Source organism: Podarcis gaigeae (assembly GCF_964106915.1).
Source record: "Podarcis gaigeae genome assembly, chromosome: 12".
NCBI classification, from domain to species: Eukaryota; Metazoa; Chordata; class Lepidosauria; order Squamata; family Lacertidae; genus Podarcis; species Podarcis gaigeae.
In genome coordinates this window covers 52,924,040-52,938,279 of record NC_139688.1, presented here as the reverse complement: position 1 = coordinate 52,938,279, position 14,240 = coordinate 52,924,040, and the positions used below count along the sequence as shown (strand labels likewise).

At 42.0% G+C, this 14,240-nt stretch overlaps 1 protein-coding gene across 2 annotated transcripts in view; it reads left to right on the top strand.

The window, feature by feature from the left end:
* The window catches only part of TRANK1 (tetratricopeptide repeat and ankyrin repeat containing 1), a 46,329-nt gene extending 32,415 nt beyond the window's left edge, over positions 1-13,914 (top strand). For both annotated transcript variants that reach the window (XM_083706227.1, XM_083706228.1), the window contains exons 17-24: positions 54-210; positions 838-926; positions 4,273-4,376; positions 5,626-5,758; positions 6,608-6,753; positions 7,603-10,643; positions 11,050-11,151; positions 12,742-13,914. In XM_083706227.1, coding sequence (XP_083562353.1) covers positions 54-210; positions 838-926; positions 4,273-4,376; positions 5,626-5,758; positions 6,608-6,753; positions 7,603-10,643; positions 11,050-11,151; positions 12,742-12,854 — 3,885 coding nt within the window. In that variant the 3' untranslated portion in view covers positions 12,855-13,914. The remainder of the gene's footprint in view (positions 1-53; positions 211-837; positions 927-4,272; positions 4,377-5,625; positions 5,759-6,607; positions 6,754-7,602; positions 10,644-11,049; positions 11,152-12,741) is intronic.
* The last annotated feature ends 326 nt before the right edge of the window (positions 13,915-14,240 follow it).

The following is a 14,240-nucleotide window of genomic DNA, read 5'->3' as shown; positions in this document are numbered from 1 at the left end:
GCAGCACTGCTCTTTATGATAGTCTTTTGCACATATCAACATTGTATTCCTAGATGCTTAATGGAGAGCTAAAGCAGTTATATACTGCTATTACAAGGGCCAGAGTCAATCTGTGGATCTTTGACGAAAACAGTGACAGGCGTGCACCTGCATTTCGATATTTCATCAAGCGAGAACTTGTTCAGGTTGTCAAAACAGAGGAAGATAAAGGTAAGGTCTATGCTACAAAATTCTGCAAACTAGACTTTCTCATAATCAACATTTGATTTTAGCACAGAAGGTGCAAATAATTAAGGAAGGAGAAATTTATGCTTAAATGTTTTTTATTGCCTACATTTTAGGAAATTCCCAATGACTTCAGTAATGTCAGGGCTAGTTTAATGAGCTTGAAACAGCCTTCCTGTTTTTAACTGCAGTATCCAATATGGCCAAAGGTCAGGGATGATGGAAGTTGTAATTCCACAACATTTGGCAGACACCAGGTTGGGGAAGTCTGACTTTAAAAGATCTGTGTCTAATATATCTCTGGTTTCTTCTTATCTCTGTCTCTTCAAGAGTTCCTTGGAACCAACTCACAGCTGACTGCAACATACTAGGAAAGCATTGGCTAAGGCTGTCACATATCCAAGAACATTTATATCTGTGGTCAACAGTTAGCTTTGTCAGAGGGCCATTTTGAGAAGGGGATGTGCGTTGGGGAACCAACGTCCCATTTTCTCCACCCCAAAGCAGGCTTATAGTCGAGAGAACTGCTCAGATGACTGAATTAAAAGTGAGCTGAGCTGATGTCACAAGAATTTTAACAACAATTCCTTCCATCCTTGTTTTGCCTCCTAGATTTTGATGACAGCATGTTTGTTAAAACCTCAACTCCAGAAGAATGGATTGCGCAAGGAGAATATTATGCAAAGCATCAGTGTTGGAAGGTAAATTCACAGACTTGCTTAAAAGGGAGGCCATTTTAGGAAAAATACATTAACCTTGGCAATGAAACATAGAAGTGAAATTACAAACGCAAACAACAATACAGATTAGAATTATGCTAACCTGTGTACCTGTAGAACTTGGGGGGAGGGGGAGGCTTCTGCTAGGGTGGGGCAGAACTTCATTTAATTGAGTAATTTTTTTATGCTTTTCAATAATTTTGCAGATGAGGCATGGCAAAATGCCATGGATGTGGCCTCTCTAACTCACAGCTGGGAAGACACCTACAAATCCTGTTGAGTTACTGTGTTTAAGTCTATATGCCCTGTTAATGTTTGCTTTACTTAAAATGGTCTTTTTTTACTTTTTTGCAGTGCAACACAAAGGCTTGTTTTTGTTGCTTTCATTGGTAAAGTGTCACTCAGTGAAAACTATATAGCAAGTAGACCGATAATTGTGGAACTAATTTCACATTTTGTCTTTGTTGTCATGTACCAGTGTGTCATAGCTGAATTGGCACAATTTTGAGAAATGCTTAAGAATTAAGGCTAGATCCAGTGCTGCTTTTGTTTTTTAACCCAGTAATTTAATTAACCAAATGCTGTAGAGCATGCTCAACTTGTTTTGGGTTACCTTTGGTACACTTGAAATATTGGGTGTGCTTTTCTATATATATTGGTTAATATAGAAAAGCAGTGTGTTTTGTAACTGTTTTCTTTTTTGTTTGCAGTTTGGATTTTATATTAAGATATTTTTTTTAACCAATGTTCTTGAGAGGTTTGCATGTACATTTAGGAATGGATGCAGATGTGCTTTTCCAGATGCAGAAGGCAACTTATGTTTATGGAAGGGCAAGGGTTACAGAGTTGTGTGAAAGAATTGAAACTAAATGCAAAGATGCTGTTCTTCTTTGCTGTAGAAGCCTGCCCTGCTACAGAAAGAACTGAGTGAACTCCAAATCAAGCCATTGTGCCAACGTTTGTGGAACAGGGCTTGTTGCTATTTTCCTTCCATTTACACTTCTTTGGATCTAACTCTGTCGTAGTTTGTTGCTCGATTTCTTTGCACAGACACTAATTGCATGTTGCAATTTACAGCTTAAGCCTTAAGCCAAGGTTGGGCAAATGTTTGGGTTGAGAGTGAAGCAGATGGCCTCAGAGTATGGTGGACTATCTTTCCTTAGAGGTTTTTAAGTAGAGGCTGGATGGCCACCTCTCATGGATGCTGTAGCAGCAGTGGCTCTTGAAGCGTGGGACGAGTCAAATGACCTTTCAAATCCTTTCCCAACTCTGATTCTGCATCTTTCTGCAGTTTATAATTAACATGAAGTTCACTGCTGCAAGATGTGAAGAGCGATACCTGCTTAGTGTTGGAATTCCATTCCCCCGTTGTGCAGATATGTGGGATTGTTTCATCACATGTCTGTGTTTACATTCCATCACTGTTGGAGTCATGGGAGTGGATGTTGTTTTTACACTGTTCCACTCTGTTGTACTGTTGTATTCCTTCTTTCCGAGGAAGAAGAGAGAGAGAGGAGCCTTGGTTTCCTTTGTCCTGATTTGTATATAATAAAAGTAGCTTAGTACTCACATCTCAAGCCTAGCTCTGCTGTTATTGATTCTGCTAAGTCAATGTGTGCTCATCGCCTCAAGACATGAGTCACGGATGCATGTCGGGAAGTTGGTTGATGGATCTCCCAAGCAGCACGAAGAAGGGAGAGATGGGCTGGCATGTATATGTCATTTGCCAGGGGGCATGTCCTTCCTCCCGGTGACCCCCAACACTTAGATGGTTTTCTTTTTTAAAAAACATAATTTTTATTAACAGGCCAATCATATCACATTATTTCAAATCACATTAATTCCAAATTATACAGCCAAATTTTTCAATTTTGTTGGGGGTACCCATACATCAAGCTCCGGATGAGAATCCAAACATCACTTCTATTACTGCTTTAATTAAACCGTTCTATCCAGTTCTGTCCAGATAGTCTCTTTTTTACTTTCTTCATCTTCTTGTTGTTGTCATATATTCCTTTCTTTGCGATCTCTGATAATCTTCACAGGCAGGTTAAAAACAAACATCGTCTGTGTGGGTTTTACGCACTCCACAAGTCATATCTCATAGGGACAGCCGCCATTCCACTCTTCCTTCGAAAGTTTATATTCAGTCTGCCCTTTAGTTTTCCCAGGCTTGTAAAATATCTCCTAGAGGGCTCTGCCAGGTTAAAGATCAAATTCTAAACATTGTTCACTTTCAAATAGTGCTGGTTCTCCTCCCCCCATCTTTCTTAAACAAGCCTGTCTTGCGAGACGCCATTTTAAAACTGCGTCATAAAATTTTTCCATTCTCCGATCTTTACCAATCCTCTCTTCATTCATCATTAATTCATCCCACACAGTTTTTAGATTCCTGCTTGTGTAGTAAAATACGGCGGTTCTTTTTTCTTTGGGGTGGAGGGTTATTTATACTCATAAGACAAAGAAATAAAAGTTTTTTCCTCCACCCCACCTTCTTAGCTCCAGACATACCCATCTCTTAATGGCGCTTCATCTCTTGATTTATTTGTCTTCGCCCGCCGCTCCGATCCCAGAGATCCATTAATCAGCAGTCCTATCTCCCGACCTTTGCTTGACGTATGTGCTTTAACATCTTCCAGTTATATATTTCCAATTATATTTTCGTGTTAAAGCAAACCAGCATGCGCAGATTGGAGACAGTGTCCGGGAAGAGCTGACTTCACCGAGGGCTGAGCCAAGTGACCGGCACACCCTCTTCTCCCAAATCCGGGGGTGCATTGTGGCCACCGCTGGCAAGGCAGCCCCCCATATCCTTGGGGGGGGGGGAAGACTGCATACTTCCCATAGCAGCCTCTTAATTACCTCGTGTGGGTCGGGGAGATGTTATTGTCGGCCATCTTCCAATACTCCACCTGGTGGCCTCCCCAACACTTAGATGGTTTTCAACAGATAATTCATGGAGGGAAGGTTTATCTGTGGCTATTTGCTATGATGACTAGATGGAAGCTCCATGTTGAGTTTTGTTTTGGGGGTGGGCAGCAACAGTGAAGAAGGGCAACAATCCACTTGCGGGCTTCCTACAAGCATCTGTTCGGGCATTTTGTGAAGCCTTCTAGGAGCGCTGCTTTTTGGGGAAGCATTGATATCTCAGATAGCGGCATGTCAAGATACTGTTACAGGCACAGGAGCAAGAGATGATTTAAAACAACAACACACTCAACAGTTAGCAAGCCTGCTTGGTCTGTTGTCTGCCATTCAAATGCGTGGATAGCACTGCTCCTCTGTGAAACAACCAGTGCTCTAGATAAATGTTGTTTTCCTATTTCAGGTGGCTGCTAAATGCTATCAAAAAGGAGGAGCAACCGAGAAGGAAAAACTAGCCTTGGCACATGACGCTGTGCTTAAAGTACAGTCAAAGAAAATGAACCCCAGGTAAGTGTTTTCTAAACATAAAAAACATAAATCTGTTTGAAAGTTTTTGGTTAAAGGTCAGTTGATGCATCACTGTAAACGCTGGTTTACAGCAAACCCTGCCCTCCCCCAACTTAAGCGCACAGAAGCAACAAACCATAATCCAGGCATAGGCAAACTTGGCCTATTTTGGGACTACAACTCCCATCATCCCTGGCTAACAGGACCAGTGGTCGGGGATGATGGGAATTGTAGTCCCAAAACATCTGGAGGGCTGAGTTTGACTGTGCCTGCCATAATCCTTGGTTTAATGTTAATTTGATCCAGAGATTGGTTGTTTCATTTCGCTCCAAGCAAACCATGATTTGCATCTCAGGGTTCAGTCTTGCTTTGTTCTTTGCACTTGCTAGTAGAGAGTCACAAGAACAATCTTCGTACTCATGGTAAATCATTATTTGCGGCTTGCTGTGACTTGTGAATTGGCATGGTGGTGATAGGGAATCTGTGGCAGTATTATGCTTCCTATCTTAGATGCTATAAAAAGTAAATATCTTGCCTTACTCTAGGTTGCACACCCAGCTCTTTAGGATGCTGCTACCACCTCAATTATCATTCCTACAATTATCATTCCACATAGTTTCTCCATCAGACTTTCTCCTGCCTGGCCTTTCTTTTGCACCAGTGTGAGCCAGTGTGGTGTAGTGGTTAAGAGCGATAGTCTCGTAATCTGGTGAACCAGGTTCGCGTCTCAGCTCCTCCACATGCAGCTGCTGGGTGACCTTGGGCCAGTCACACTTCTCTGAAGTCTCTCAGCCCCACTCACCTCACAGAGTGTTTGTTGTGGGGGAGGAAGGGAAAGGAGAATGTTAGCTGCTTTGAGACTCCTTCAGGTAGTGATAAAGCGGGATATCAAATCCAAACTCTTCTTCTTCTTTCCATATCTAGAGCTTCCTTTTGAAGCCAATGGAACAAATTTGTCATAACTACTTAACTCCTTTTTGCTTCCAATAAAGACAGTTGTGATAGATGTAACATAGACCATGGCTTGATTCAAAAAGAAGACTTGAGGTCCCTTTTAGAGCAATGAAGTCACTGTTCATTATATTTCTTGCTGCATGAAGAGCGCGTGTTGGAATCTGTTTCTGTCTCAGTTTGTTAATGTTTTAAAATAGCTAATGGAATGAAATACCTTGAATCAATTGGCTGCCTAATTTTCAAAATGTGATTGCTTTGTTTTATTTTTTCTCTCTCTATATATATATAAAAACAGAGAGAAGCAAATGGAATATATGGAACTGGCTAAAACTTACCTAGAATGTGATGAACCAAATTTGGCTCTCAAATGCCTAATCCACGCCAAAGAGTACCAGCTTTGTGCACAACTTTATGAAAAATTAGGAAAGGTAAATGTGGTTTCCCCACTTCTTTATTTTTTTGTTGTCCAGTTTATATTGGGGGACTCTTTAGTATTTCACTATGGGAGAGTAAGAAATCCAATTTGATTTATCTCTGCTCATCAAAGCATTGCATTGAGAGCTATTTTAACAGTTAATGGAAGTGACATTTGACTCAGGAGAGCTGTTTGGGTCAGTATATTTTATCCTACAGCTACTCTGCATGCAAAAGGTTTCTTATTTCATATTTTCTGTTGTTCATATTACTTCACTTTTGCATAGTCGGTAGGCAGAAATGAAAGCTAGCTTGGTGTACACCTGGTTGCCCCTACAGAATATGTGTGTTGTGTGGATATATGGGTGTATGAAGCCTTAATTTTACCTAAGTGGGTGAGACTTAATTGAGGTCAGTCATGGAGAAGCAGATGGGGGGTGGGAGAGAGAGAGTGTCTGGAAAGTCTAGGAACCAGTAAATACTTTAAGCTGGCCCTTGTGTTGTTGTGTGATGAAGACAGACAAATCAATTTCCTTTCTATTCTGAGAAGTGTTAAAAGGGAGAAATTTGTCACAGATAGGGCTGGATCACACACACATGCACCTGATTTGATTTCCTTTACATTTGTCGTGGTACCCTTGGTGACTTGCTGCTGAATGTGTATTAATTCACTTGAAATATGTGGTGCTTGAGTGAACTCTGGGTGATAACTAAACTCCTATCTGATGTTTGATGCTAGTCTATTAGCATAAGCAAGTTGTTTCATCTTGCAGTCAGTCTAGCCCTATTTGCTAGAATTAGAGAGGTGTTGCCAGCTATTGTATGCTTGATGTAAGCATCCATGTGGTGTCATCATCGTACAGGTGAAAGAAGCGGCATATTACTATAAAAGAGGACAATACTACAAAGATGCATACAGATGTTTTGAGCAGATGCAAGAGTTTGATCTAGCGCTTAAAATGTGTTGCCACGAGGAGCTGTATGAAGAAGCAGCAAAATCTGTTGAAAGGTCTGTATTTCAAGAACCTGTTTCATTAAAAAAAATAGCATTTCTTCTGCCTTGCCAGTTTTTTTGAAAAGATTGCTGATTTGTGTCCTTGGGTTGCAATGCATCCCATTTAGAACTGCATATCTAAATAGCCTGTGAAAATGTTAACACTTTACTTGGAAAAGATAGTTTAAGCCATGGGTAGGCAAACTAAGGCCTGGGGGCCGGATCTGGCCCAAGCGCCTTCTCAATCCGGCCCGCGGACGGTCCGGGAATCAGCGTGTTTTTACATGAGTAGAATGTGTCCTTTTATTTAAAATGCATCTCTGAGTTATTTGTGGGGCATAGGAATTCATTCATAATTTTTTTTCAAAATATAGTCTAGCCCCCCACAAGGTCTGAAGGACAGTGGACCGGCCCCCTGCTGAAAAAGTTTGCGGACCCCTGGTTTAAGCCATTTCTACAGTGCATATACAAAGATCTAATAGAAAAGTAAAAGTGCTGATTATTTTTTTAAAAAAAGAAACAGTGCCCAGTACTTTTTTGTTTTTAAATCAGCTTTGAAAATCATTCAGTCACTCAACCAATGAGCTGATTGTACTAGCCAAATGCCATGACAATTTCATTACTGTTTGCCAGACTATAAACCATAATATAAAATATACACCAATAATAAAACCAAACACCAGTAATATGAAGAAAGGGAAATGGGAAATATTGTCAGCTAGCTCAGACCTGGCTCAGCTTCACATTAAGCTCTGAGTCTCTAGAACAACTTGTAGCAGTGTTAGGTAACATCTCAATGGATGTTAAGTTGTGCATCTACTTCCAATTCCCTGTTGAAGTTTACTTCTTATATGTCTGTTTCAGATATCAAAAGATGATGAGAAAAGAAGGACTGTCAATTTCCAAACTTTCATACACAGCAAACCAGTTTTACTTGGAAGCCGCTGCCAAGTACCTTCGCACAAACAAGATGAGTGAAATGAAGGAGGTGCTGTCTCACCTTGACACCGAAGACCAGCTTGTGTTTTTGAAAACGCACAAATGCTTTGCTGAAGCTGCTGACCTGCTGAAGAGGGAAGGCAAAGGTGAAGAAGCCGCAAAGCTGATGATGCAACATGGCTTTGTACTGGAAGCAGCCAAGCTCACTAACCAAAAAGAGTTCCGAGCATCGTGTCTGCTTGCTGCGGCCCGCCTTAGTGTGGCAGGCATTTGTAAGGTGGAGAACGTGAGAGACATCTTGAGCGAAGCCTTAGATCTGTTTGAGCGAACAGACCAAAAGTCTGGTAGCGCAGAGGCTACCTATTTGATAGGACTTTTAGAGAAAGACTTCTATATGTTGGAGAAGGCCTCTGGGATGTTTTTGCGTGTGAATCACAATGCTGGGGCTGTGGAAGCTCTGTTTGGCGCAACAAGCTGTGATGTCGAGAGTGAGGCCATCTTGGGATTAACATCCTATGGAATCGAAGCCCTCCTAAATCTGGTCAAGGCTTTCAAAAAAGCAGGCACCAACGCCGAGAAGGAAATGGTGAAGTCGTGTTTTGAATACTTTGGAATTGTCCTGATAGACGGGGAAAGTTGTCAGCTCTCCCAGAATGAAGCGGGCTGTATTCTAGAACATTTGTCCGAGAATTACAAACAGAGAGAAAAGAGAACAAGTGATAAGCTCAGTGTAAGCCTGGAAGAGGTGAAATTTGCACTGAATAAACATTTGTTGAATAGGCTTACTGCCATTATTCACCATTTACATGGTCTGAGCTTCCCAAATATTTGCACAAAGTTTATTGCAGGCTTGAAGTGTGAGGATGAAACCTGTGAGGACTTCCATAGCTCCCTGTCACTTCACGAGATAAAATCTATATTTCGGTGTAAAATGCACCTGGCTGTAATAAATGGGCTTCTGTTAGAAGCCAAGCAAGTGTTCCCAAAAGATTTGCTTCATGAACCCAATGCCATTGATGAGCTGTTGACCACTGATAAGTATGCACTGTGCAAATCTCTTATCAATGCAATATTTCCCAAGCATTTCCACCTGAGGATGGTGTCCGAAAATCCAGTGGTATGCAAACAGATCCTGAGCCATTATTGCTTTAGCCATAAAAATTCTAATCCTTGCAGGGCGGTTCTGAGAGAATGCATCCGGTCCGAATTTAGAAATGAGACGGCCCAGAACAGGAGAGAATCGACGGATCTGTGGCTGAGAATGATGCAGGTCTTTGCCTTTACTTCCACTTACCCTGCAGAGTTTGATAGACTCCTTTCCAAAGAAGAAGATGACTATAATAGAGAACTGAAGATGGCGGATGAAAGGGGGAGAGGGAGATCCAAAGGCATAGAGGGCAGATATGGAATGCTGCTACCTGATAAATATGCGGGCAATGCTGAGAGCACATACTTGTGTTTCATCAGACTCTTGCAGGAATCCATGGACCAACTCTACATTCACAGAAACCTTGAGCGGTGCAGGTGGTTTTTTTATCGTTTCATGAATGTCTTGGTGAAGAAATGCGTTGACCCTTTAATTCCAAGCATAGGAAACACTGTGGCTTTGCTGGAATTTCAGTTCATCCTGTGTTGTGCTGTCCTCATGCGCCTCTGCAAAACCATGACTCTCTGCCTCCCCAAGAGTTATATTGCCCTCTTCCATTACTGGGACTATTTATTCGCAAGAGGGGACCGATGTAAAGACGCCTTCACCTTTTCTGTCATACAAGAGTATAAGCCACAGGACACGAAGCAAGCCATAAAGGAATTTAAGGTTCACCTGAGATATTTAGCCAATGTTCTGTGTGGGTATGAAAAGTTCAATGTACTCTTTGATGCTTTTGGTGACCTTGGCTTCATCATGTCTGGGGAAGCTGAGCGCACTGTGGTGCTTTGCTTAGTGATGTTGGTGAATGCTGATCAGGTGCTTGGTTGGAAATATAAAGATCTCTTAGCCAAAATTTTTCCCACCCTCCGAGAATTCCTTGCAGAACTGAAAAGGGACTACCCTTCCAAGGTGCCCGAAAGATTGATTAAGATTGTGGATCTGATGAGTGAGACTTCCAGTGTTAAAGAAGTAGTCGATGGCCTCAAGGAGCTGCTGTTTTGTCGAGATACAGAGTATTTAGCAGACTGTTGTTGGAGGTGGGACGCTAAAGCAACGAGGGTTACTAAGTATGAGAACAACAAACTTGTCAGAGGTATCTACTTTGAGGTTGCCGACTTGGACAGATTTGCATATCTGAGCCAGGCAAGGAATTTCGAAGAGGCAGAAATAGATCTTGAAAAGGACATGTACATCGAAGAGAGAGAAGACCCATTAGCCAATATAGCATCGATAAGGCAGCAGAAGCAACAGCAAAAAGCTTCTGCCAAGCGGAAGCTGCGGGGCCTTTTCCTGTTTGTCTATTGTTGCATTAGATGGAAAAGGATTTCCTCTTCAAAGCAAGAATCCCCGGATATGGCACTGGGAGTCTTCAAAAAAGCAGACGTTGACCCAACACAGTGTGACCTTTGTGGAGTCAAATTTCTCCAGAGGCCTGCAAACTTTGCTGCTCAGACAGAACCTTCTGAAAAAGAACCCACAGAAGTGACAACACCAACGGAGGCAGACTGGGAAGAGAACATGGACAGAAATGAAATTTTTGCCGCTGGTGAAACGTTTGAAAATCACATCATGCTGGACGAACATGGAAATAATTTTGCCTCTTACCAGAGGTATTTTGAGTTTTTCAGAATTAACGTGGAGCCATTAATCCGAAAGGGGATGGATGTGATGGAAAGTATTGCCGATAACACGTGCATCAAAGGCCACTTTGCATCCAATGAGCAGTCTAATCACATGCAAAGTAGAATCCAAGCGGCTATTAAGAAGATTTCTGATATGGTGGAGGACATCTATAGGAGAAAGGCATGGGCTGAAGGTAAGGCATTTCAGTTGTTTCAACGTCTATCATCTCAGCAGTCAGGGAATGTTCTCCTTTGCAGGGAATGATACTGAAATGTCATTCATCAAAATTATTTAGTGAATATAAGCATTCTGGCAGGACCCACACTATGCAGATGCGATTTTTCAACAACAACAACAGTCCACTCCAGTAATGAAGTGTTAGATATAATGCCCAGCACTTCATAAGGAACCAGCCATCATGCACATATACTGTTAAATAATGGCTTGCCTTTTCAGGTGAAAGTAGTGGTTTCCTGCCCACCCCTTGTCCCAAATTTCCATTGTTTCTACCTTCCTATAATAAGTGTTAAATGGGGTGTTACCCCTTCCCATTACACCCTTGATCCTAATTGGTTGCATCTTTTTGTTTTATGTTTTAGCTGAAGAAACCATGTCCAAGTTGGCTAGCAATTTGAATTCTAATGTAGACAAAGCTTCTAATTGGCTGAAGGAAACGGAGTCCCGCCTACTAAAGGAGGAAGGTACGTTTTAAATTTTAAGTACATGCAGCTCACTAATATAAGGTTACATCTGTTAAAACTGAAGCGTGTATTGTTTAGAAGTGAGCAGTACTGTGGCTTGTAAGAATAGTGATATACTATGCTGGCAGCCCATTCAGTTACTTAGCATGGAACTTGTAATTTGAGATAGTGGATTCAGTATGTATGCAGCCTTATTGCTAGGTCAGGAGCTTTCTTTGACTAAATTCTTCCTTTCTTGCTCAACTGCTGAAGGGACAGGGAATTTTCTTTCTCCTCCTTTTGGCAATTAGAATTGACACATGGGCCATTCAGCAAGGCAGAGGTTTTCACCCTTTTTGAGTCTACAGCTCCCTTGAACAACTATATTCTTCCTGCAGCTCCCCTGTGGGACTCAGGAGCCCTGTTATGCCACCCCTTGCCTGCTGAGCTAGCAGTCCCTCACCCTTTTTTTGAACACCCTCCCTCGGGGAATGTTCCATCAGCCTCCTCCCATCTCCTTGGGAGTCCTCTGAGCAGCTGCTGCCGCCGCCCCTGGTCTCTGAGCTGCCATCCTTGCCCCAAAGAGAGGTGCCTCCTCACACTGCCCCACAGGGGCCTAGGACTTGTCTGCCCATTCCCAACAGCAAGGGCTGGCACGCTGGCTGGCTGGACTCCCTCGCCCACTTTCTTGCCACCTCAGCCCCTGGCAACCTGCACCCCCTGGCCAGCTCCAGAGGCACCATTCACCTACAGAGCTTGTAGCCAGCTATACAAGCTTTGTATATTTCTATACAAACAGCTATACAAGCCTTTGAGAGGCAGAGACGCAAGAGGGCATCAGGAGGAAGGGAAGGGAAGGAAAGAGGGACGGAGGCCAGTGTTGCCCATGGCACCCCTGACCATTATTCAAGGCACCTCAGGGCGCCATGCCACACTGGTTGAAAACCACTGCAGTAAGGCATTTAAACAGAAGCATCAACTTCAAGTGTCCTATTGAAGTTGGATTATTTTCACACACAACCCTTCCTCCACCCTACCCCAAATTGTGTGTTTTCTGAATCAGGGTCAAGATGAACTTGCTGAGAAAGGAGATTAGGATCCTCACTTTTGTTTTCGAACAGAGGTTCATGGACCTTTTATTAGCTGCACGACAAAAATTCAGCTGGCTCTTCTCAGTAAGGTGATACAGTAATTGGAAAGTATATCTTTCATGCATTGTCACAGAGCAGCTCATGGAATGGGGGCTAAGCGACCAGAGAAGAAACAAGATGAGATCCAGCAGCTTCATTAGTGAAGAAGGGAGGAAAAACCCTATAAAGTTCTAGCAGCATTTTTTCACCAGTTTAAACTTGCACGTGCAAGGGGAGATTTCATAAGTGACATCTAACGAGTGCAAGTTTTACCTCCTTTTGATGGCTTAAGGCTTACATATGTTGAAAAAGGTTTTAGATAAAATAGAAATTCAAGCCATTCTGGCATATTTGCCAATGACAAAGTGAACAACAAGGCTGTGGGACTCCACAAAATTTTCCCCCTGCTAGGATGCAGCTTAGTAAGTATTCCTTGGCGCATTGTTTTGTCTTTAAAATTGAACAATTCTTCCTCTTTTAGAGTTTGACCATGACAAAGACTTGGACAGTGAAGTGAAATGCGAAGAGGACACTTTTGAAGAGCTGCACCCCAAGAAGCCCTCAAGAAAGATGATGAAGAGAAGAAGAAAATAATTGATTTTTATTTTTTTTTAAGCTGAGGTTTACTCCTCCTTTGATTTGGGTTGTATTTTGTTTACATTTTATAACTTGAGTATTGAAATGTGAAAACACAAATTAAACTGGAAGGTGAAACCTGCCAACAAATGTTCTCCCCTTATAGTAACTTGGATAGAAGGTTAGCAGTCGGCTTTTAGTAATTTAGGGTTGGGGTTTTTTTAAGTACTCAAAGAAGCTTTAAGTAGAATAGAGTCAATTCCACAACAGGGAAAGAATCTGGTGCAACATATTTGGCAGGGAGTCCCATGTCCCTGCTGGTACACAAAGTGTTGGGAGAGGACACAATTCAACTCAGAAGTGGTAGGAGGGGTAGATGCTTAGGTTTTTTGGCTCGTCTCCTACTTCCCCCTGTAACTCTCCCTTACCACCACCATTGTCCTAGATGGATATTGGTTGCATTAAGGAGAAAACGTGTATTCCTGTTTCCTGTTCCCCCATTTAAAATTGCACCTTCCCTCTGCTACTTTGCAGTTGCTTGGCAAAAGTCCAGCTTTTGAAAACTCCTGCCATTGTTAGATGTGTCATTCCACCTTTCAGAGCCAATGCATAAGCAATTACAAGTGGAGGGGAGAGAGAATAATCCTCCCCCTTCCGTCCTCATCTCCTTTACTTTCCATTTTTAAATATGTGCCTACAAGCTGGGCTAGGAGCATCCTCAACAACAGGAGAGGGTTTTTTTGTTTTTGTTTTAGTTTCATAGAATTTTAACTTTTGCAGAATGTTCAGAAATACCTTATGCAAGTGAGAAGCAGCTGCGAATTTGTGAAGCTCAGCCTCCTTTCTCCTTGTCTCCTGGAAACTGCAAGGAATAACGAGAGTGCTCATTTTTCTTGCAAACTTACTTTGATATCAACTGTTTTCCTACATGTGTCAAAAAAGACAATCTTTCTCTAGAGTTTCGTTATGGTTTATATGCATTTTAAAGGGGTTTTTTATACTTTTGCAGTTCAACAAAATAAAATACAGCATTGTACTATTTTAGAAAATAAAACAAAACAAATATTGGTGTTTATAACTGAGTCTTGCCTTTTTTTCTACAGAGCTTGTAAAATCAGTTTTAGAGAGGCATGGGTGGTTTGAAGTCTATCATGAGGATTTCTGACTCCCAACTTGGAAACAACAGCATTGCTTTTCGCCCCCTTCCGTTATTCTGCTGAAATGAAGAAAGTGTGCCCAGGGGTGGGGCCATAAAGAACAGGCGCTGGTGTAGAAACACTTAAATTCGATTGAATTCTGATTTTTTTAAAAAAAACAGTTTCCTGATCTCAGAACTATTTTATTCTGATGCTATGTGTCAGGGATCTGCCATCAGTACTGGAGGGGGAGCGCAAAAGCCAGAGG